The sequence below is a fragment of the Dermacentor silvarum genome, chromosome 2, assembly GCF_013339745.2.
Source record: "Dermacentor silvarum isolate Dsil-2018 chromosome 2, BIME_Dsil_1.4, whole genome shotgun sequence".
In the NCBI taxonomy this organism is placed as follows: domain Eukaryota; kingdom Metazoa; phylum Arthropoda; class Arachnida; order Ixodida; family Ixodidae; genus Dermacentor; species Dermacentor silvarum.
This window is the reverse complement of record NC_051155.1, coordinates 242,962,970-242,986,988: the sequence shown is the minus strand read 5'-3', so window position 1 is coordinate 242,986,988 and position 24,019 is coordinate 242,962,970. Positions and strand designations below refer to the sequence as shown.

Sequence of the window (24,019 nt, the reverse complement as noted above, 5' to 3'; positions counted from 1 at the left end):
TTTGTTTCACACTTCTCATTTATACTACAAATAAAGTTTCATTTTGCCTTATGTCATGAGATGGCCTTGTTAATTTTTTAACGTGGTTATCTCGTTTCAGCATGCACATTGTTACCAACACTACTTGTGATTTTCACAAAATTCTGATCTGTGATTATTGTCTGGGTGGCTGTAAATATTCTGTAATATTTAATACCTGCATTTATTTCATTTTAGCTTGCAAACTTGGAAGCTAAATTCTGCCTTTATTTGCACACATTACTACAGTCGCTTCTAGCAGCTACTGCCTAATTGTTTAATGGAGGACAGAAACTATGGTCAGCATGTTACCGATATTCTGGAACTAAGTAGTTCAGTTTGCTTGATTGATGTTTAATTTAATGTTCATTTTAGTATTATTTATTTATTCACAGTAACCTTAAAGGTACTCAGCTGAGGGTATTACATAAAAGGTGATTGTCATAAATATGACTATGCGGTTCTGTCACTGTAAAGCATAATTGTATTAATATTTTTAATAAATGCCAGCTTTTTTTTTATTTTGTAGGTGGGCTGTTACTGGCGCACATACCTCAGTGTCGCTGCGTATCAGAAGTATATGTTATGCTTTATACTTGATAAGATGTAAAAATGGTTAACAAAGATTTTCTTATTTCTAACATTCACAGATACTACATGCTCACTCTCCATCAGTGAGTCTGTGGGTTTTATGCAGGTTTTATGCTTTATTTTTTAGCTGATGAACTTTTCTGGCTGTTACGCACAGCCTGATTTGGTATCTGCTGTGGACAGAGGACGGTGATTGTATCAGTGTACTGCTAAAAGTTGCTGATGACAGTTGTTTAAGCTCTAAAGGAGATGGCATTCGAAATGGTGTGAGACATTGGCCCATATCCTTGCTTGTTGCAGAGCCAATGGTAGCACTGGAACACCATAACATGTTTCCACATCTAAGCATATCTGGGCCCACTTTTGCAGTGCATGTACATTTAGCTTTGGCAAAAGCTGGTCACTCATGCCCGAGTATAAATGACAGCAGGAAATGTGTTAACTGCAGCAGGCAACATGGCAGTGGCTTATTCCACTTCCTTGGCCATGTGCTGTGGTCCGAGTGTCGACACCTAGTTTTGGTGTTGGTTCCCTTCAGAGAGCCCATCACGATTGCATGATTGCAGTGTTATAAATTGCACTTATGCAGATGCTGTTACTTCTGAATGTTTTGAAAGCAATGTTGTTCGCAAATATAGTTCCTGAAGCTTTATTTTTAACATTGAGAATGTACTTGGATACATCTAGCCTCTGATAATACTGCTTAGCATTTCTGGAATAAAGGGTCTAATGGGGGCTTCACCATATAAATTTTTGCATTGAGTGCCTGCCTAAAAGCATGAAATGTTCAATAGTGCTTTTCAAACTCTGAATAGCTATGTAATATTATCCATCATTTTTTATGTCAATCCTTTTAGTAGAGCTCAATAATGATTTCAACATGTGAGGAAATGGCTAAATGTCTGCAGTCTTTCAGTCACCAGTTTTTGGATAATAATTTAGTAAGAAACAGATGTCATGCTTGCCGATTAATGTTAACTCAAAGTAAGAAAGTGTCCGTGCTTTTGGAAGTAAGGAAAGATCAGATAGGTGACTGCATATTTATTTATTCATTTATTGATTAATTTATTTATTCACTGGTGCCTGAAAGTACTTGCTTTAATAGTTTATATGATCCTCATGTCATATGGAGATGTAAGTGCAAATAAATGACTGTGCTTAATGCATCATAATAGGATTAATGTAATTTTTATATGAAGTCAGTGACACTTTAATTTATATCTTTCTAGCAAGTTGATTAAGTACACATATCAAACCGTCAAAAGTGATAGCTTATGCAATAATTCACGTCTATTGATGCGACAGCTATTGAATTGTAAACTGTATTGCACCACTGACCTCAAATTATGCGGAATCTGTTCATTAAAAGGAACAAAATTGTAAATATGTAATGCATATGCTTTGTTCACTTAAGCTGATGCAATGTGAATGCAGTGGATGACTTTTCTGTGTCACTGATGTCACAGGATTGCATAATAAATGCTGCAGATTCTTTCTGTTAATAAAAGCAGCTGGCAGCATGTTATTGCTGATATGCGTTTCATCTGAAGTAAGCGTTGGTTATGGGCTAATGTGAATGCAACATACATGCTTCTGTGTGAGACAGTAGATGAGAGCTGTGTCTACATGTGTCACATTTTCGGGCCTCTTCTTTTTATGCAAGACTTGTTCTTCTCAAGTTATAGCTGATCGTTCTGAATTTAGAAATGCTAAAACCAGTATAACAAACATTTGAACTTTTTTTTTTTTTTTTCATAATTGGCATTGACATTTGCAAGTATGAATAGACATAAATAAGAAGGACCCAAATGGGATGGGTACTTGTTCTTCATGCATGTCTGTTTATGGATGTCTCTAGTGAAAGTGATAAAAAGAAGGGAAAGGGGGACTATGTTAACCATCAGATCCCATCTTAAGTTAGGACAACTATGCTTGCTGAAAGAGCTATTCTATATGCCCCTGATTATTTGTTTGGGCAGATTGTCATGCATGAGGAGCATTTTTATATAAAATATTGTGGCATGAAGGCTTAGTATGTTAATGCTGCTAGTGTGTGAAATGTAAAACAGTACATCATATCAATCTGTTGAAAAAAGATACCCTGTAAATGTTAGTCAGAAAAAAAAAAATCCTTTCTTTTTTGAACTCTCCAGTAGAATATTAGGATACAGATTAATACATTTGATGTTTGCAGTAAATCCTTAATATTTGTGTGCAAATAGCAGAATACAAGAACCATGTACAGTAAATGATGTACTACTGTTACCTTGGTGCTACATACCAAAAGCCATAACTTATATATGCTCATTCAGCACTTAGGGTTAAATGCACCTAGAGGATTGACTGCCAGCGCTTAGCATTTCAATAATGCATTGTTACAGGCTCAAAACATAGTTGATACATCCATAGACTAAACTTGCAGTTTTGTGCTCGGTAACTGAATGCATGAGGCATAAAGCGCAATTGTGCTCTCATATGTGAACATAGCTGAACATAGCTTGTGGCCCAGCTCAGCACTGTTTCTCATTTCTTGCAGACTGGGACATGTTCACATCCTCGCTGGCGTCGCTCGTTGCTGGTGACACATCAAATGATGAAACTGTAGAAATGGCGCAAACAGAAGAAAAACTTGGTCCTGCCGAATGCCCAATCTGCCACAAAGTTCTCTGCAACTATTTCATCATGAAACGACACATGGTGCTGCATGACCGGAACCGGCTGGCCTATGAGTGTACTTTGTGCAACAAGGCTTTCAAATGGAAGCATGGGCTCATTCGACATTGCCGGACTGCGCACACAGCAGATGTTGATTTGTGCTAACTCTCTGTGCTAGGCTTCTGATCTGTGCCAACATTTTGATAATTATGCTTTAACATTGTAATAGTTAATCTTTTTCATTCCATTATGAATACCTGTGATGTTCATGAATTTGATGTTAGTAAATATTGTGCCTTTTCTCAGATCAGTGTTCTGGCAGCCCCTAAGGGATGCAAAATAGAGCTCACTCTATGATTGTTACAAGAGTGGCATTTGCTGCTGTTCATTGTAATGAAAATGTAGCTTATCTTGCATAATTTCAACCTAGCAACAATTGATTGCCAAGAACAATTAATTTTACGACGTCTTTAAACAGATACTGCTCATCTGTAATGCACTGATCATGGACCTGATTCTTAGCCTTTCATAACTGGAGAAATAACAAAGGTAAGTTATGTGAGCTCAATACACGTGAGAATACTTGGCTGGGAGCTAGTGTGTGAAGTCAGGTGCTTAATTATGCAATCTTAAGAGGAATCCTTTAACGGTGGCATTTCATCCCACACCCTGCGATGAATGTGTGAAGTATCATTCAAGCCCCTGATCGACTCATTCTTAGTACCTGCTGTGGTGGCTCAGTGACCATGGTGTAGTGCTGCTGACAGTGACATCGCAGGTTCGATTCCCGGCTACAGCAGCCACATTTCAATTAGAGCGGAATGCAAAGAACACGCTCATGTACCACGCATAGTGCACATGTTAAAGAACCCCACTCCCCACTACGGCATCGCTTACACTGTACAATGTTGGGATGTTCAATCCCCTACATTTTAAATTTTGTTGGTACTAGTACTAGTTGCATGTCCTTCACACAATGCACAGGCTGCCAACTATACGTTTGTTGAGTACAATTTAGAACTGCCTGGCAGAGAGCTAACATTGTCAGATATAAGAGCAAGCACTTGCCAGAGCAAAAATAACAGCAATGTCAATTCTTATTTGAGGATCTGTACGTGTTTAATGTTCACAATGAACATTAAAGAATGCGGTAGCCCACCGACTATGGCGTTGCACTACTAAGCTTGAGGTTGCGGGTTTGATTCTGGCCACGACAGTGGCATTCCAATGGGGGCGCAACAGCAAAAACGTTCATGTACCGTGCATTCGGTACACATGTACACGTGAAAAAACCCCAGGTGATCAAAATGCCAGAATTTAATTTTAATTTAATGTTCAAAATGAAGCTAAAGCACTAGAACTGAGCTTTAAGTATAAAAATAGATGACAAAGACTACGTTGTCATGCATTTTCTTTCTTCCCCTTTTTTTCCCCCTTCATACTTTACGCACAGAGCAAATTTTTTTGCCTTTATTGCGAGTACTAAAGGACATGTACAGGCACCAAGTCAATCTTTAAAAATTTGTCTTGTTCTCTTGTTTTCTTAGTTCACTGCTTGCTGTTAAACTTTAAAACATTGCCAAAAAATAAAAAGAGGCTTTGCAACAATACTCACATGCTCACACTTTAAAAATTATGCAGGTGAAAGAAAATGCATGATCAGTTTGAGAAGTTTATACCTAAGCAGCTTAGGTATAAACTTCTCAAACTGATCATGTATTTTCTTTCACCTGCATAATTTTTAAAGTGTTAGCATGTGAGTATTGTTGCAAAGCCTCTTTTTATTTTTAATTGTTTAACATATGCTCTAAAAATAACTAATTGAAAAATTTTACCTGTCTCATTAATTAGAAGAGGTCACTCGCCAGGAAACTCACATGATATTGTAACAGTCGCACAAAATATAAAGTGTGTGCTCTGGTTCACGTAACACAAACTATGTCTTGGCTTCAGTTGGGTGCAGTACTGTGGCAGAAGGTGAAAAAATCTCTACACTTATCAGGCTCAAAATAATGAGTCCTTATTTCAAAGAATTGGCAACTGGTCAGATGTAACCTTGAAACTGGTGATTTTTTTGTATGTGGACAGTTCTCAATATGCAGGGTGTTCATTTTTAAGTTTTACAGAATTTTTTTTAATCGCATGTGACAGGTAGCATAATTCTTATCGTTGAGCTGGGTTATTCGAAGAGGCGGACATTATTAGCTCGAGAATTCGAAACACATATAGAACTAATTAACAAAAATTGACTAATAAACACATAGAACTAATCAACAAAAATTGACTAATTCACTTCCTAGTTAATTACTTTACGATACATATTGCAATTTACAAATTGTAGCCGGTGAGTGTGCGAGGTGTATCCACTTGGAATGAATTTCCAGGATGACACCAGCTTCGAGATCTTATTTCCCAAAGTGTGGGACGAAATACATGGGCGTTCCAGTTACTTTTGTGCTTCAATGTATAAAACGGCATTTTGGTAAAAAAGTAAGTGGAGCAACAGTGTATTTTTATGGCGAGTTTGACGGCGCATATCTCCAAACTGGTGATATTCTGGAAATTCATTCTAAATGGATACGCCTGACAAGCTCACCGGCTACAATTCGTAAATTGCAATATGTGTCATAAAGTAATTATTAATTAAATGAATTTTTGGTAATTAGTTGAATATGTGTTTTGATTTCTCGTGCTACTTATGTCTGCCTCATGGAATAATCCAGCTCAATGATAAGAATTATGCTACCTGCCACAGGCGATTTCTAAAAATTCCGTAAAACTTACAAATGAACACTCTGTATGTGTCTGTGGAGTATATGTGTGATGTTTATTGGGACCACTTGCTGCGTAGTGCTTCTATGTACCGGTGGAGTATGTGCATGTCTTTGTGCTTGGTGGTAAAGACAAAAGTGCAATAAATAAACAAGGAAAAGATTTAATAGCAGATGGCACTGGCATCTGAAGACTGTAAGCTTGAGAGACTATGACACTTTGTTGTTTGACACATTCCATTATATCCTGACTGCTCTGTAGACTAAGCTTCGGTGTTAAAAAGCATCATTTTGTATATAGGCAGTGACATTACCTTATTGCCATGCATTGTGAAAAGTGCTGAATGTTATGTCCGTTAATTATAACAGTGCTTTCTTGTTGATCTCAGAAGGCCAAAATGTGAATGTTGTGCTGTGTTGTCTAAACTGATCTATTTTTCTATATTGCTGTCATATGTGAGCTGCCGGTTTCTTGGTTATTTATGTGTTAGGGCATGGTTAACCGTCACTAGTCTTTTTTTTTTCCCCTCCTGCACCATAAGCCTCCTTCTAATAAACCATTATTCCAGACACTTAACATGTTATGAATGATGCATGGAAAGTCACTATGGGCAAGTATCACTAGAGTAGATGTTAGCAGTTTTCAGGCTCTTGCCCATTGAGTATATTTTCTCAGCTGTGCCATTTATCTCTTATGCGCTAGTATGTTTACATGTGACATTGCAAGAGTTTCTCTGGGTGGGATGTAAAAACCAAAGAAAATAATGCCATGAATGCTTCAGCTTCCTTTGAACTTCGCCCAGGCAGGTGTGTCAGAAATGTGAAACAATATCTGTGGGACTGTCGTCTAGAAACTTGCCTAGGTGACAGACCAGCTCTGTAATAAAGCAACCAAAGCCAAAAAAAGGTGATGGTGAAATAGCTTAGCATTCTGTTCACTGAGCTTTAGATCTGAGCAAAGTACTTGCCTCAGTGGTTGTGTTGTCCTGCTGCCGAGCACAAGATCACGGGTTTGAAACCTTGTCACAATGGGCAAATTCTAATAGGAACAGAATGGAAAAAGCACAGTAAACTCATGCAACCTGGCAGAACTGCAGCCTAATTTCCACTGAAGCTGGTTTTTACAAGCACTTGTATTAAGAATTTTAATTGCCTGTGAATAAATTGCACACTTTAAACCTGCCCTCATGTGACTCATGACATGGATTCCACTTCGTGCAAATTTAAACTTGGGTGTGTCACATTTCATTCTCCCCCATTACATCGGGAAAACATGCATATAATGCTTGTGTAATGTAATTAGTGCATGTGTGCACATTAAATTTTGCATAAACTTCAGACATAGCGTGCCCCCCTATATTTCCATCATATATAAAGTTGGCGCCACTCTCAGTTCTCCCAGCGGGCAAACACACTTCCCTACTTCGTAGGATGACTAAAAATAGGGAGAAAAAGAGTGAGTAGTTCTTTGCAAAGCTTATAATTAATCCCAAATTGTGAAACATTTGCACTTACCAGCTCCCCAATTTCACCAAATGTGAGCGCAATGTGGTGCACAGTCCTCCCAGGACGCTGTCATGGAGAAACAAAAGCAGAATGCACGACATTTCTCTTCGGGCAGTCTGGTGGCCTTCTGGAAATGCAAAGCATTGTATAGAGTCATGTGGAAATCCTCTTTCTGCGTGGCATCAAGTAATAAATTTCGCTTCGCAGTATAAAACCAGTAGGACCACATGTAACCACATGAACTTAAGATCATTTTGCCTCCAGCCCATCCATTCTCATATGTATGACTTACTTTTCATGTTGTCCACTTGGTACTTTAGCTTGCATGTTCCTTACATGCTTCTGTTGCTTCTTTTCTTAAAATGGCTTTCTTGAGCATTGTGTTTTTCTCTCGCTCGTTCTCTCTTTTCATGGAGCTAGCACAATTAAATTTGAAGGGTATGCTGGGCATCTTAAAGTGTGTTAATTAGAAACATTGTGGGAAATTAAGAAAGTTGTTATTGTGTCTTGGGGCTTGGTGGAAATGTTGTGCTATAGCAAAAGGCACAACAGAAGAGAGACAGAAACCATAAATTCTTGGCACGCTGGGGAACATCCAACAGCATGGCATTTCAGAACTGTAGGTTTTGTATTTGGGACGAAACTTGGTATGAATAAAGGGTGTCTTGAAAAGAGCATGCTGGAGAAATTTTAATGTTGTAGGTGCTCTGGAAACACCATAGAAAATGATTGAATTTGTGCTAATTCGGATTCTTCTCTATACTTGCCAGGGTGGGGGTGGTAGACGAAAAAGATTCTGTTAGTGAACTAGTAAGCAGAGAAAGATCAAACTTCGTAGGAATAAAGCATGCATTTGGAGGAATATGATGGACAGTTTTCAAAATTATAAGTATATTGGGGGCACTCTAGAGCCTCTAAAATGCTCCTTTGAACAGAGTGTAAAACTATAAGAATGGTTGTTGTAGGCAAAAGGCTTAGCATTGCTGCTTCAAACTTTGCGTGCATACACGGGTACTCTCTATGCTTGGAATCAATTATTGAAGGCATCTTTTCAAATCAATTCATCAATGTTCAGAATCAATTTCAAAGTTCGAAGCAGTGCATAGTAAACCAACACAGAAAGTGAAAAATGGGACATCTGTTTGTTTGCTGCATGCTGCTGTCATGGATAAGTTCCAGCTTGCCCAATCCACGATCCTTCTTCAAAAATGATAATTTGAAAGTGTTGATTGTAATCAGTTGTGAATTCTATACTGCCAGTTCTGGCACAACATTTATGACTTGCTGCAGCAGTCACATGGAGGCAGTGCGGAGTGTGCACAAACTGTGATTCATAAACTCGCATTTGTGATTCACAAAGTCACATTCACCAAATGTGAATATCATGTTCTGCACTAACCAGAAACGCCAGGATCTATGGCTTCTCTGCCTCGAATTTATAGTGGCAGCTGCTGCTATCACTTTCACACTAACGCTCTAAATCATAGTTGTTGCCAGAATCTACATGATATTGGGAAATTTCACAGGTAATTAAATTCTGTTTTAAGATTTTTTACATTCTCTTCAAACAAGCCACCGCAGGTGTAGATACTCTGGATAATTAGCTTTGCAGTATAGCACAAGTGACCTTTTGCACTAATCAAGTGCAGTAAATTGTTATCACTTTATTGAAATGCATTAATTTCTTTGCACACAACTCATATCTCTGCAGCTGTGGACAAATATTAGTGTAATGCAGCTTGTTTTCAGTTCTCATACACTGGTCATACGCAGCAGTTTCCAGTTTCTACAGGAGTTTGGCTTTCTATAGAAAACCAGTTTCTGAAGTACTTTTGGCGAGTAACTTCTGTGACAATTTCGCTAATTGCAACTTTATTTTTGATGCTGCTGCAGATGGTGGGGCCATTTACACAGAAGCTACTTCATACCATAATACTAGAATTTCTGCATTAAGGAGGCAGGGAGTACGCGGCTTGCGTGTATGATTAAAAAAAAAAGTTACCTTTTCAGTGGTTGTGCATCAATGCATTCTGCATGGGGTCCATAAATTCATAAGGTTCTTTTTAATGTGATTAGCAGTCTTAGCCTACTTCCCCCACTTAGTGGTTAGCACCGTGTTTCTAGCCTTCTTACTCCGGTGGTCTTTCCAATAAAAAAAAACGAGACTTGAAAAACTTGTATACTGGTCGGTATCGAACCTGGGTCCCCAAGCACAGCACCCCAATGCTGTGTCCGCTCGACCACGATAAGGGCTGGGCAATGAGGGATTAATTCTTATTGTTAGCATGCACTGGCATGTCATCGGTGCAATCTCGAATGTCATGCAAAAGGAAGGGGACTTCGTGCATGCACCACTATATGGCACAGCGTGTCCAAAGGGGAGCATGAGAGAGGAGCCCTGGTTCCAGTACACGACTCGTACATGACGCATTTCGGCAGTGGCTCTTTCAGTTCTCTCTATTTACCTTTAAACCAGATCTTTACCAATCCTCTCATGAAGGAATCTTCCACCACCAATTAAATTACATGTGCACCACCATTGAATAGCTAATCGCATTAACAAAATACATTCGCAAAGGATGGGTTCTGTCTGAATTTGAATTTTGTATGGTATCAGAGCAGTCCACTGTGAATTTGTGGTATTCATATGTTTCCCAGCAAGTGCTTGTCAGCACCAAAGATTGATACAATTACATTCCCCAATATTTCACAGCTTTGAGGTGCAGTTATTTCGGGCAACAATAGGTGCCACTATTCTTGTGCATGATTTCCTTTTGTTTATACTACGTGCCCACTACTATGAGGCTGTGCTATGAGACAACATATTGTCTTTGACTTGAAAGTACAAGGCACACTACGTTAGAAATATGTGACAAAATTGTGATAACTTCTAGTGTATGTCATGTAGATGCTTCCCAATACAGATGTAGTTAGTACTTAATTTACCAGTTGTTTTTATTTTTGGTTAAAGTCATGTCTTTTGGTGAAATTTCTTTGTTTAGGTGTTGATGTAGCATTGTTGGTTAGTACCATCAGTTCAACTCTTGTCTTCTGCTGTAATTCAGTGTAATCAGCATCAAGGATGGCATAAACGCTATGCAGCATATCACTGTAGAATTGTGCAATGCAGCTTGAAAATGCCAAGCAGTGCCATTACAAAGGGCTTGATTGTACAATGTACAGAAATTTACAGTATACCATGTATTGAGCAGTGGAGACATTTCCTTAAAGATAATAATCTAGTTTGTAACTTCTTTGGATTTATAAATACCCTTGGAACTGACTGCTCTCAGTATAAATATTGATTTTTTAAAGTTTTTCCAGCATTTTTAGACATATGGGACATAAACCACTCATCATATTTATGTCCATTCACCGACAGGCACTTAAGTGATGCTTTATGACCTACATTGATGCAGAAGTTCACCCTTATGGGACAGCACAACAAGTACCCCATAAAAATTTTAATGCTAATTCACTTACTTCTTGCACTATACCACACAAAAAGCAAGCAAAAAGTGCATCCTTTTGGGCTCTGTGGGCATGTTACACAGCTCATTTTAAAAGCGTAAGCAATGACATATAGGTGATAGACATGTCAGAGCAAGGAAACTGTCGTTATTAATTGCCCACAGAACATCCATGTGAAAATCCACACAAGAACCCCTACGAATGTAGTAAACTACATTAATGATTTATATAAGTGGTTTAGATGATTTAAATCACCTAACGTGGCTGTAAGGATTTGCTTAGTTACAGCAGTGACCATCCATATCTATCTGTACACTGCATGTTACAATGCTGGCACATTCAAGTTGGCCTTTCTTTTTCTCTCTATTCAGTGGTTGTATTGGCCATATTTATGCATATTATTTTCCGAAGTACGTAGCAGCGCCTTACTACTAGCGTGCCATGTGGTGTTTACTTGAAGATAGATGTGCCATCATAGACGGATTGGTAACTAAATAAGCTTCCACAGCAGCCTGGTATTGTCAACTCTTTGTGAATGACACTGTTTTAAATATGAATAATGCAAGAGGGTTTTAACTTATCAAACAAGTGACTTAGCAAATCTTGCCAAAGTCGCCGCAGTTATTATTGTTCTAGCTTGATATGTGATGTGCATGCAGAGTACATCTGTGACGATGCTTCAAAAAGGTTCTATGCATTTACTTCATGATTGTTTGTATATAGTGAACTTTGGTAAAGCTTCTCAAAAGTTATACCGGTGTCACACGGGTCACTCTCGATCGCGATCGAGCCCGATCCGGATCGAAATTTTCGACCGTGATTGGCTTCCTCCCTCAGCTTGCTCAAGGGAGCCAATCGTGACCGAGAAATTCGATCCCGATCGGGTTTGATCACGATCAAAAGTGCGCCATGTGACACCGATATTATTGTGCAGTGCTTATAAATTTAAAATATGCAAGGGTCGTTCAAGATAGACTGGGATTTCTTCCTGTAGAAGGAACATAAACTGGAGCAACATTGCAGAATTTTAAAACAATGGAAAAGTACCCCTGTTCACTATTCCAGTTGTGACATAGAGCAATAGACAGATGCACAATGGTTACATCTATCATGACGATTATCCACTTGTTAGTGATTGTATGGTGCTACATAATCAAATTAAAGAAAGAGAACATAAATTCAGCTGACGCTCTAGGCATGGTGTCATGAACAAACAGCATCACAGACGTGTGTGTGCATGGTCTCTGCTGTTGGTGAAAGGTGGAAGTCGGTGGTGAATCAACACCATAGACACAGTCACCTGACTGCAAGAACCAGCCTTGTGCTGACTACAATAGCAGCCTGTATCCGTCAGTGCCACATGAATTTGAAAGCTGTCAGAGCAATGGCAGTGATGCTAAAGCATTCATGGAGCAAAGTTTAAAAAACTCTGGCCTCAAATCTGTAAAAGCATGTGTTAGCTTTGTCTGAACCCTATATATTGTTGCAATCAACTCTTCAACTGTATAAGAACAATAAAAGTAATTATCCATATGCTGTGTGCTAATGTTGGCTCATTCTAACACAACTATATCATGTTTCCTTGTGTGTTGTTTTCACCACGCTGCAGTCCGCTGCCCGTACTGGTATATATATGAAGTGTTGCTGTTGGTTGTTATTTTGCTAGTCAAGTTATCTTGTTACTGCTCTTGGAGTGCCTTGCATCACGAGAGTTCATGAGAGCTATGTGTTGGAAGAGTGCTTTAATGCTTATTGACTGCAACTTGAAATTGTAACCCCTGTGGTGGTCTTGTTATTATGCGGTCATTATAATTGGTGGGCAGCTGACTAGTGGCAGCCAATGAGGAAATTCTCTCACATAAGAAATATCTTGTGAATACGGGTTCAAGATTTTTTTTACCAGCACAAGCTGAAGGCCATTTCACCTGCACTTTTTGAACTGGTTCACACTAGTTCAGTGCTAGTTCCATGCTCACCTTAGCCACGTCTGAAAGTCTTCCATGTCTGCACTACCCCTTATGTAATGGATGGAATTCTTAATCCATGCACAAAGCCTATACCAAGTTATATAAGTAGTTACTGTGTGTGGGTGCTGCGATATTGGCAGCAGTAAAATACCTTCGGAACTAGGTGAGAAAAGTGCAGATGACTCAAATGGACCTGAAAGATCAAAGGTCACATTGCACTCCAGTCTTTGTCTAGTATGTGGGGCCACCAGGAAGCACGTGATGTATGCTTCCCCTGACGTAAAGTGTATTTCTTTGTTACGCCGCGTGGTGGGCGGCCGTCTCGTAGAAAGTGCAGAATTGTAGTGTGGAGAATATGTGAAGGAAGCCGCAACCTATCTCATTCCTCCTTTCTCTTTGTTCATCTTGCAGGTGCCCCCGTGCCAAGGAGGCGCGGCCGGCCGCCGCTATTGGGAAAGCGCGGACAGCCCGTTGACCTGGAATGCCCTATTTGTCACAAGACTTTTTCGAACAAAAGTAACTACGACGGCCATCTGACCATGCACACCCCGCAGCGAAAGCGCTACCGCTGCGACATATGCAACAAATCGTTCCTGTGGCGCAACAACGTTTACGCTCACAAGAGAAAGATACACAACGTCCCATCAAGCCGTGGCGCTAAAAACGCCGGCTTCAAACCGGCAATGGTCGCTCCAACTTCTGACGCACAGAATTGGAGTAATATGATGCGACCGTCGATGCTCCCTCCAGCGGGGTTTTCTGCATCACCATCGCTATTGCTCCTTCAGGCAGCTAGCGCCGCCTGGAACGACTCTAGAGAAGCTCAAGAGAAGTAGATTGTTTTTATTTTATTTTTTTAAACTCTCGCTCTTATTTTGGTTTTCTGTCTACAGGTTTCTCTTATTCTTTAGAAGAAAAGCAAACCGGCAAAACGAAATGGAGAGAGGAGAGAATAGAAAATCCGTAGAGGCAAGGGGCGATCCGGCTTTATATATGTATTTTTGTTAAGAAAACAAGAATTAATGACAAAGAGGCAATCTCCTATTTGAACGTGTCTGAAGGAGTCATTTCAGTGTGCGGTGGCCTGAAAATAATAAGAAGCACAAGGCAGCTTCGGCCAATCGCGCCGCACGTAACGCTCTTTGCATCCGGAGTACTGTGCTGAATTTTTCTCGTTCAGCGAGGCCAGACCGGCTGAAAACTGCAGCGTCGGCTATGTGAGAACGTTCATTTTGGTGCTTGCTAGTGTTCTCTTTGGGGCAAATGCTCGCGGTTGCAACGCAGTGGCGTGAAAACTGCGTGTGCACGCATTACTAGAAAGGTGTAACCGAAACCTCTGGGTGTTTCTCAAACAGCTGCAGCTTGCGGCTGTGGCAGCAGCTTGTGCGGTAGGTCCGTACAGTTATGGAAAGCCTTGATGAGCGCCTGCACGTCACATCTGCAGCGCCCGTAAGGCCCAGTAGGCCTAGGCTAGCTGGTAATAACGGCGCATTAAAGTTCGCGCCAGTGTTTCGTGATCATACGTCCGGATACTGCATCCCCTGTCTTCACCGTAGTACGTGTTACGGCCGTATGCATGACGCACTTGTCGAGCCTTGGGGAGGGGATCAGGCGCCCTGTCTTGTTCAAATGGACGCTCGCTTGACCTCGTTTGTGTGCGATTTTCGCCAGAAGCTCGCGCCGTTTGGGGAGTAAATTATTTTGCATCTCTGTCGGAACTTGAAAGAACGGAGAGCGAGCAATAATCGGGTCTTGATGGACTTTGCATTTAGTTTGATTGATTTTTCGTTTGTTGTGTGTCGAAGAGCTGACGTGGGTGCAATGCCCTCCTTCACCGCAAGGACTTCCGACAGCCGTACTATGCTGTACGTGGGTTTCGGGCGTCCGACGCTGCAGCGTTGCGTTCCTTGAAAGTTGCTTCGTCTGCCGGCAAGCGTCGTCCGTGCCTTATTTATCTTCGTGTGGTCCAAGACCGAAAAACTCAAAAAAGGAAAAAAAAAAAGAAAAAAAAAGGGGGAACGCTGTGGGGGGGTCCACAAACGCAGGCAGCGACTGCATAAAACGCTATTTTCTACTCTGCCAAAGCGGAAGCACTGCGCCGTTATAATTTTGAGCATTCAACTGTCCAAGGTGCATTGTAATCACAAGTGTCGCATGGTGTATCTGGCGGAGCGAGCGGTGTGCGATGAAAGCTCGATGGAAGCTTATGGAAAAGACGCCAAAGTGACAGATCTGGCTAGGCGCCACATTCTGCTCGATGGTAGCTGCGTTGCTCTCGCTCACGTCGTTTACGCATTTGGCTGTCGTAGTTGTGTGAACATAGTTTCCTTCTCGAATTGATCGTGCTCCGACGATGCATGGGCGTACGTCTGACAAAATTTAGCTTTTCTGATCCTATCCGAGTGAAAATAGCCGTCCCAGAACCTTGTCGCATTTGTACGCTTCAACTTTCGCCTATGGTGGACGTGTGCTGTGGGGCATAACAGCCCAGTCACACGCGATTTCGGTGGCAGCTGTTTGTGCTGTTACAATTCCAGCTCAAAGGCCCACACCTCCCTCAGGATGGTTGATAAATTGGGAAGTGGGGCATGTGAGAAGCGTAGTCGATGTGATCAAAGGCAGGTTTAATTGATAATTAGCAGTAAATCATTAATATTAACTTCAGTCGAGCATCCAGAACACTGGTTGTTTCCAATACTGTAGTCGTGCTGAAAATGATCAAACCCTTCCTGCATTCTTTTATAAGGTGTTTGGGCCAAGTGTCATGAAACGGTGTGGTGGAATGGCCCATTTTTAACAGGAGGATGCGGCGGCAGATCCCTGCAGATACAAGGGTGGTCTGCTGGGTGCACCCACACATGTACCACAAAACAAAAAATTCTCCCACTTGCACAAAAATTTGCAAAAAGTTCTGCTGAAAAATGGAAATAACTTCTACGCCAACCCACTATACATATGAAGTTCCATCTGAGCTTGTAACAGTACCCAGTCATAGAATAGTAAATCTGGATGAACTTACAAAAACTTACTTGCTTTTGAACTTGCTTGCTTTCCTTCAGTCATGTGCCCACATCTTAAAACACTAGAAATTTCCATCATTTCTTTGAGAGTCCTGGTTATCTTTGAAGTGATTGTACCAAGCTTCTATTTTCTTCTTAACAGTTTCAGTAGTGTTCATGGAGCCATGCTTATCTTAATGAAAATTTAATGGGAATTTGCATTTATATTTTCTGTGCTTGAATGTGTATGCATATATGCATTTATTGTTAACGTCCACTCTCATTGCTTGTAAGGCAACATCGAAGTCCCCTAAATAATGAGCATCATACTAACAGTGTCATAATCATTTCTGGTAAATATAATTATCAGGAATGAAGGAGGTCTTATAAATTGAGTCCTGACAAAATTGGCAGTAACACCATCATGCAAATTACCCTTGCATGTCAAAAGTGTTTGGTTCTAGCCCATCTGCCAATTAACAATAGGAATGGAACAACTGAAATGAGATCCTATATTAGTTCATGTTTTAAGTCACCCTCGGTTTTGTTGTCATGGATGCAATCTTAAGATGGCAACTATTATAGGTTATTTAATATTAAAAACACTATACAGATAACTCCTGCATGGTACTTCTTCACTGAACAATGTGGAAATTAAATAATGTAAAAATGTCTTTACATCTATGCACTACGAGTACTTTGTTTTATGTTTGCTATGTTATAGCTATTTTTCTCAGTTTAAATGAATTTAGCATGGATGTATAGTTAGAACTTTGACAGTCTTGACAAGCACAGCACCCTTAGTACATTTATTGTGCTAATAAAGTCACTTTTGGTTAGCTAATTATGCAAATTATATTTTATGAATCTAGTGGGCATTTTAATACTTAAATGGGGATGAGGTTTAGACAGTACATTTTGTGGCATACTGAATGGGGTACACTGTTAGTACTCTTACACTATAATGCTCTCATTTTGATCAATGTTTATTCCATGAGTTATATTGCTGAGTATAATAAAAATTTTAAATTGGCTGCCATAATGGAAGAGCCCCCAGTTTGTACTTAGAAAGGCCTGTTTTCTAACCTTTATCATTTGTGCTACTCAAAATAGGTGCATGTATAGTAACTTGTAGAGTCCAAAGTATGCATTTTGTGATGCGTAGGCAATGGTTCTGAATTTCATTTTAATATGCCAGCTCAGTGCAGTACTTTATGTTCGTGTGGTTTGTTCTTTGATATCGTTCAGTGGCAGCGTAGTTACTTAACCCTTTAACTATCAAGGTAGCTCGAACTGCACTCATCTTGGCTGTTTGTACAAATATCACCAAAGACGAGCCATACTCGTCCAGGCCACAGCTTTTCCTGCTTTGCTTGCCGAAGACGAGTTTCACTTGGCAGCTCAGTTCACACTGTGCATCATAGTTTCAGTGCCTGAACACATTCTTTGATGCTCTCAATTCTTTTCATTACCATCTGTTCAGATAATTATGCTCGAACTTTACACGTGTACAGAGGCAAAGTCTCTCTTTTAGAGCACGTATTTTATTATTTCAGGTTAATATGAGAGATATACCATACATGCATAAAATTTTGGAGCACAGATATAATGTGCAATAATTTGGTGGAATAAAAAAAAAATTTTGTGGACCTCTTTATGAAAACATTTGGGAGTTAAAGGGTTAAAAAAAAGGAAAGGAATATTTTGCCTTTTAGTACTTTACATTTTACTTAGTGTAAAAAAAGTTCCATCACAAAATCTGCAAATTTACAGAGCCACAGAGTCATGTTGCCCATTTCTGTTTGTACATGCACATTTTTTGTTCCTCTCGAAGAGTTGTATTAAAAGGGCCGTGCAGCATCTTCTATAACCATTTCACGAATGCATTTCAAAAAAATTTTTTTTTTAGTTCGTCACATGTGAAGGGAGTTAATGAAACATCGTCCTTGCCACGTCGTTGCAGCATTTCCCTCCTTTTTGTTCTACTTCTGTGTACTAACACAGGAGTTAGGCAGAGCTATGCCCGCAATGTTTTGCCCACAAAATTCGAGTAAGTTCAAAATAATGCCGGCACGTCTTGCACTGAGCGATAACATTAGGTTGCTGGTGGGTGAAATGCAGTTCGGAAAAAAGAATAAATAAGTATACGTGTCAATATGTAAGTCATCACATAGTTTTGATACTGGTGTAGGGGTGTCACACCCTGCCACCAGATGGTGCCACCGCCTTGTCAATGATGAGACTTCACTGTTATGTGTCAGGCCCATCTGAAACTGCTAACATATTTTCATGTATTCGCGCTAAGCACAAAATCACTAAAAATTGTGGTAGTCGGCACACTGCATTCCAAACATTTGTCTAGGATTCACTCAGCCACCCACAAAAACATTGCTCAGTGACTGGTACATATAACTTCCTACAAATGTAAGATCACCAGCATTGGTGATGAAAGCAACTCAGCCTACATACAGACTGTTTCACAGTGCTTGCACAGTATTCACAGATACAAGAGTCATTGGAGCATGCATACACATGAAATATACCAAGAGTAAAACATTGTGAAGTGATGGCAGTTATGGTGTTGGTCTGCTCCAAGGAGGCCAGATAGCATTGGAAACATAAAGCTTAGCTGTATTTTGGTTTTTGAGATGATTGGCAATTGTGGTTTTTCTTCTGCAAAGTCAGTGTTGAACAATAGTAACAAGCATTACAGAGGACATCTTGGAAGTCTGTTATATGCGGTTCAAACTTCAGTTTTAGTCTGCTGTACTGTTAGAGGCTGCAAAGATTGTAAGAGCCTAAATGGAGCATGCTAGCTTTCTGTGGTAGCACGTAGCCCTTTCTGTTACGTAAGAGAAAGACGCACAGTGGTGAAGTGCACTTACACTGGAGAACCAATAGAAGCCCAATAATATTTTCTCATTTAAAACAAAAAGCACATCAGGCTCAGCATTCAGAAATACATACCATATCAAATGCACTTTTTTGCATTTTTACTTGGTTCACCTTTCCAATAGATGTGTTCCTGAATATGATTAACTTTGCAATTTTCTGCTGTTAAAGCCCACTTTCTCAGCTTAAGAATTGTTCCTTTAGTTCACTGTCTTTTCAAGCACACTAGTGGTTCTGTCAGTGCTCTAAATGTGTTAAAATTTCAGAGATACACCAAATTCACTGTATTGCTTTGCTTCTAAAGACAATAATTCACGCCAGTAGCCTTTTACAGTCATGCATAAGAAAGCACAGCACATTTTTGTCAACCAGCAAATCTCAAGAAAACATTGCAAAATAGGACATTTGGCTGATTTCTTTTTCGCAATATATCTATATGTCACCTGTGCAATATTTGAGTGGAATTCAAGCACAGGTAAATATTTTCCATAGAAAATAACCAAGTGGGACTGAATAATGGCCCTTGAATAAATATAAATGGGAGATGGTGAAGCCCAATGTCTGGGGCATCTGGCATGGTATGATCTAGTGGCCATTGTATTTCTCAGATCATCACAATAAAACACGAAAAGTGGTGGGGATTTCAAGAACTTCAATATAGGTGTACATGGTATCTTGAAGGAAATTACATCTGGCTCGGGTGTTCTTGACAGCATTGTCTATTGGCAGGACAGTTTTACTTTCCATGTTATGAACTATTACAAGCTACCCTTCTAAGATGCCTTGAAAGGCATCCTATGGTGCTTTCTTGGTAGGCTAAAATAATTTGAGTATGCTTGCTTGGGCACTGAGTTTCCTTAAGGCCAAAAGTGTTAGGTCCCAGTTTTGTGTGCAACTTTCCATACTGCTATCTCGTTCACCTAGTCGGACCATACAGAACCTCTAGTGAAATATAGTGCAAAATTTCATGTTTAACTGTGCAGGTAGCATTCTCCTACAGCTGCCATTAATGCACTTGTAGCTCTTAGCGCAAGTCTGTAGATGTGCTGCTGTTCTCGATGCTATTACAGTCCAGAATGAAGATGCATAAAATATGGATTGCTTAAATTTGTTTTCGATCTTGCAATTTGCTCTCACGACAGATGTGAGGCTGCTTAAAGAGCACTGTTGTCCCTGTGTACCCTATGTCTTATCTTGTAACTTGTGTTTATTGCTCATAAATAGTACTGCCTACATAATAACATGTGTTGCTTGAAGAGTACTGCACTTGTTAACTGGTGTTGACTTCTGCTGCTTAGGTCACATATTTTGTTTGTAGAGGTGTATATGCACCAGAGTGAGCACATCATTTTAACAAAAAGCGTATCTAATGCTTGTAGTTTTGGTCTGACAGGATATGTAGACACATTGGCCAAGGTCTCTCAAGCATATTTGTAAGGGGTATTATCTAGTCAGTATTTATTATTTGCCTGTCTGGCTTCTACATCTAACTGCAGCATTTGTCATCACAGGAACATACTGCATACCATGCACATGTCGCATTCTGCACCATTGTGTGAAGGGAGGCATGTTTGAGGGACATGCATTATCTATGTCTATGATCCAGCTGTCCAACTCCAAGCTCCATCTCCTGCTTGGAGCTTGTAATTTATGTCTGTAAGGCTCTTAATGCAGAGACAGCTGCAAAAGCATCTGCCATTTTTAGCTTTGCATTCTAATGCATAATAATAAATGGGGGCTGTGTGTTCCTTCTCCTTTTGAAGTAGGGTGGCTCAATGCAAGATTTGTAAGCAGTGTGCATGTGCTGCTGTTGCAGTCATTCACATTGCTATTCAGAAGTGTTAGCCAATTATAAGGAAGAGCTCATTCAGCACAGCCGATAAACTGTCTGTAGTTTTGCATCTCTGTCTGCATTGAGTGCCTGCAGAAGTTGCATGTACAAGTGTGGAACCTTCCTAGAAGGTCCGCTTCCTTTACTCCTCTCGGAGAACAAGACTTTTGCTGTTGGCTGTTTGATGTCTGCTGTGCCGAGGCTTAGCCTCCTAAAAGAAGTTTTTGTCACCTAGTGACGCCTTGATGTGATTTATGTGCTTGGAGTGGCTTTTCCGTGTTTTTGTCCTGATGGGTGAGCTATAGCTTGCAGGCCACCATGATAGTCATGTATTGGTGTGTTAGTGCATTGTATAGACCTAGAGTTGAGTGTTTCAAGGGCATTCTGTAGCAAGAAATGTGTTCTGAACTGTGCGTGGGCACGAGCATGGGTGTTATGATTGGGTCAAGAGTGCCATGAACGCTGATGTATTTTGTCAACATACGTTATAAACCTTTTATATCTTTTGTTGAATCTCGTTAGCTTTATGGGTGTGTTCATTGAGTGAAGGTCTGTGCTTATTGTCAAAGCTAATTTTGTTCACATAGAACAAATATTAAGGCTAGGTGCATCAAATGTTCTCAGAAAGCTGTAGTAAAAATGACACTTATTTTTATTTTCCAGGTATTGCTGTTTCTTGTGTGATCAGTCGAGTCAACTTTTTTAATAACTGTTTTTTAACTAAAAACTGAGTACACAGTGTCCTCTCACCATTACTGATTTGTCTAAGCATGTTATAGTGGCAGAAGTAGCTTTATAAACATTCTTAAAAAAACAGCTCTACTGAGGTCTATCAGTTACTTTCCGCAGCCTTATACAGTTGATGAGAACTGCACATGCATGGTAAACGTGAATGGTGTTAAACATTTGAATTTACACACACAAACAAGCAGAGCAGCCTTTAGCACATAAGAAAAAATGATTTAAGATGTACAAAAAATCATTAGACAAATCTTGTGAGGTGTGGGCTGGCCGAATGCTGCAAAATTCAAACCCTTCATCAACTTGAGAAGGGTATCGCTAGAGATAATTATCCCGAAAAACTGTCGTGTCGATTCCATGATTCAATGCAGCATTTCACATTCCAAAGCTTTCTCCGATTGGCTATTCGACACATGTGAGACAAGCTGCAACACTTATATAAAGTAAAACATTTGCATCAATATCCTCAAGTATAAACCAGGGACACAAGGAATAGCTTGCTCATGCTTTGATGTGAAGGAAGTTGATATCATACATATATATATATTGGTGAGAAGCAGTTTTCGTGAATATGCTTGAATCGGTACGTAAATTTATGCAAAAACTGCTTAAAGCAAAACAGAAAATTACATCCCTGGAATAAAATAACTTTATCATAATGAAATTCAGTGCTCACAAAATTGCGAATATCTATGTCTTCACCGCTGTCATGCATGAAAGCACTCATGGAATGTGCTTTTGGTCATGAGAGTGCCAAAATTTTTTCACCATGTCTATGCAGCATCATAATTTCAGACACTGCCGTTTACAGGTACTTGTGCAGTAAGACCTGAAGTACTTACTTCTGCAGTCCAGAATTAATGAATTTGCAATGTAGAATTGTTTTCCTTAACATTTTTGTGACTTATATGTCTGAACATATGATGCACCTCACCCTCTAGTTGTGGCTTCGAAATTTTGTGAGTTTGCGATACAGTAAATTGGACATTGGTATAAGCTGCAGTGAAACTTACTTTGTAAGCACAGTATTGTTAAAAAAATGGTGTATATGATTGGTTTAGCTTGCAAGGTTTATTTATTTTAATGTCGCCCAAACTGTATTGTTATTACTGTTGAATATTTAGTTGTTTTGTTTTCTTAGGTTTCAACTTAAATTATCACAGCAATAATATCACTGGCACTAAGCCTTTGATGGAGAAATGAGTTAAAAGGAGAAGTTTTCTCTGCCTAGAGGTAGCTTGCACAAGACCCGTAAAAAAAGGAAAAAATATATTGAGCTGGAAAGTATAGTGTGGCAGCTGGAGAAAAAAGAAAAGATTTAGGGAACTTATGGCAGAAGGCAGTAGGCCAGTGGATACGTTTCTGGAGCATGTTAAAAAAAATATGCACATTTTACACAGTTGCTTTAGAGCCACACTATTTTTAATAAAGCCATATGCCTTTTTGACCTGCTGTCAAAGTTCAGAACTCTCACAAGTCAACGAGCATAGTCAGAGAGAATTTCAAGCAGCTTGGCTTGCACAATGCTTGCTCTTTTTGGTAACTGCATTTCTGTGCAAGTTTGATTGACATGGGGACTATAACATTGTTTTAAGCACATGCTGTTTTTGTTGCTGTGTGTTCTATGATGTATAAAGGTGGCAGTGAATCTGCTAACTAAAGGTCATACAAGCATGCACGGTTTGACACTGAGCATCTGATGCACACTGTAAATGTTCGTAGTGCAGTCTCGCTTGCTCAGGTGCATTTGCTTTGCCCATATCATTATGTTGAGCCTGTTTGTATGTCCTGATTTTCACTTTTAAAGTGGAGTCCTATAGCTTTATGCACACTTGAACAGTTATTCAAACACACTGAAAAGTTAAAATGTATCCTTAAAAGGTTTGACGTGTGCATGATGACACAACCCACCAAGTCAATAAATGTCAGTAGCACTGCAGTATAACCCTGCTTCATAAATTTCACTGTTTTTAAGCAGTAGTCAACTTTTGGTAGAGCTATTGGCTAATTATAAGGGACATTTCAGCTATCTGATTTGTTGCTTTCTTTTCCTATATGTACTAGATTAGCTTTTTCTTTTTGAGATTGTTGTGATCCCAGCATTAATGCGTGTGTAACAAAAGAATGTGTCACTCAACGCTGGCATATGCCTGCCATGGCTGCATCACCAACTGCTAGCTTGCGAGCCTTCTGAACACCATTGTAATTGCTTGTGGAAGCCATATTGATCATGTAAGTGCAGCTAATACTGGTGTGTTAATGTTAAATATGTAAATCCTGATGCAGAATGTCTTCAGCTATTGGCATACTGCAATAAACACAAGAAATTAGCCACTCATGGTCTGTTTTTACCTTAAAGAGTTACATGCTTGTTGTGCTAAGTGCTTAGGTCATACAGTGCATGTTAATTTCAGTGAATATGTTTTTATTGCAAAGCTCAGTTCTTCAAAACACGATAGAGGAAGAGAATTTACTTACAGAAGGTGAAGGGCAGATAGGGCTGCCTGTGCTATCCTGCTCTAGCCTGCTACTCTGCACTAGTGAAGGACACGGCAGGAACGAAAAGAGTGATGACAG

At 39.8% G+C, this 24,019-nt stretch overlaps 1 protein-coding gene across 1 annotated transcript in view; it reads left to right on the top strand.

Annotated features, from left to right (window-relative positions):
- Positions 1 to 24,019, top strand: part of LOC119440772 (uncharacterized) — a 68,791-nt gene that overhangs the window by 11,735 nt on the left and 33,037 nt on the right. Inside the window, exon 1 of the mRNA XM_037705651.2 lies at positions 1 to 24,019. This exon is cut by the window's left edge and continues 11,735 nt beyond it. Within this exon, the coding sequence (XP_037561579.1) occupies positions 23,844 to 24,019 (176 nt within the window). The 5' untranslated portion in view covers positions 1 to 23,843.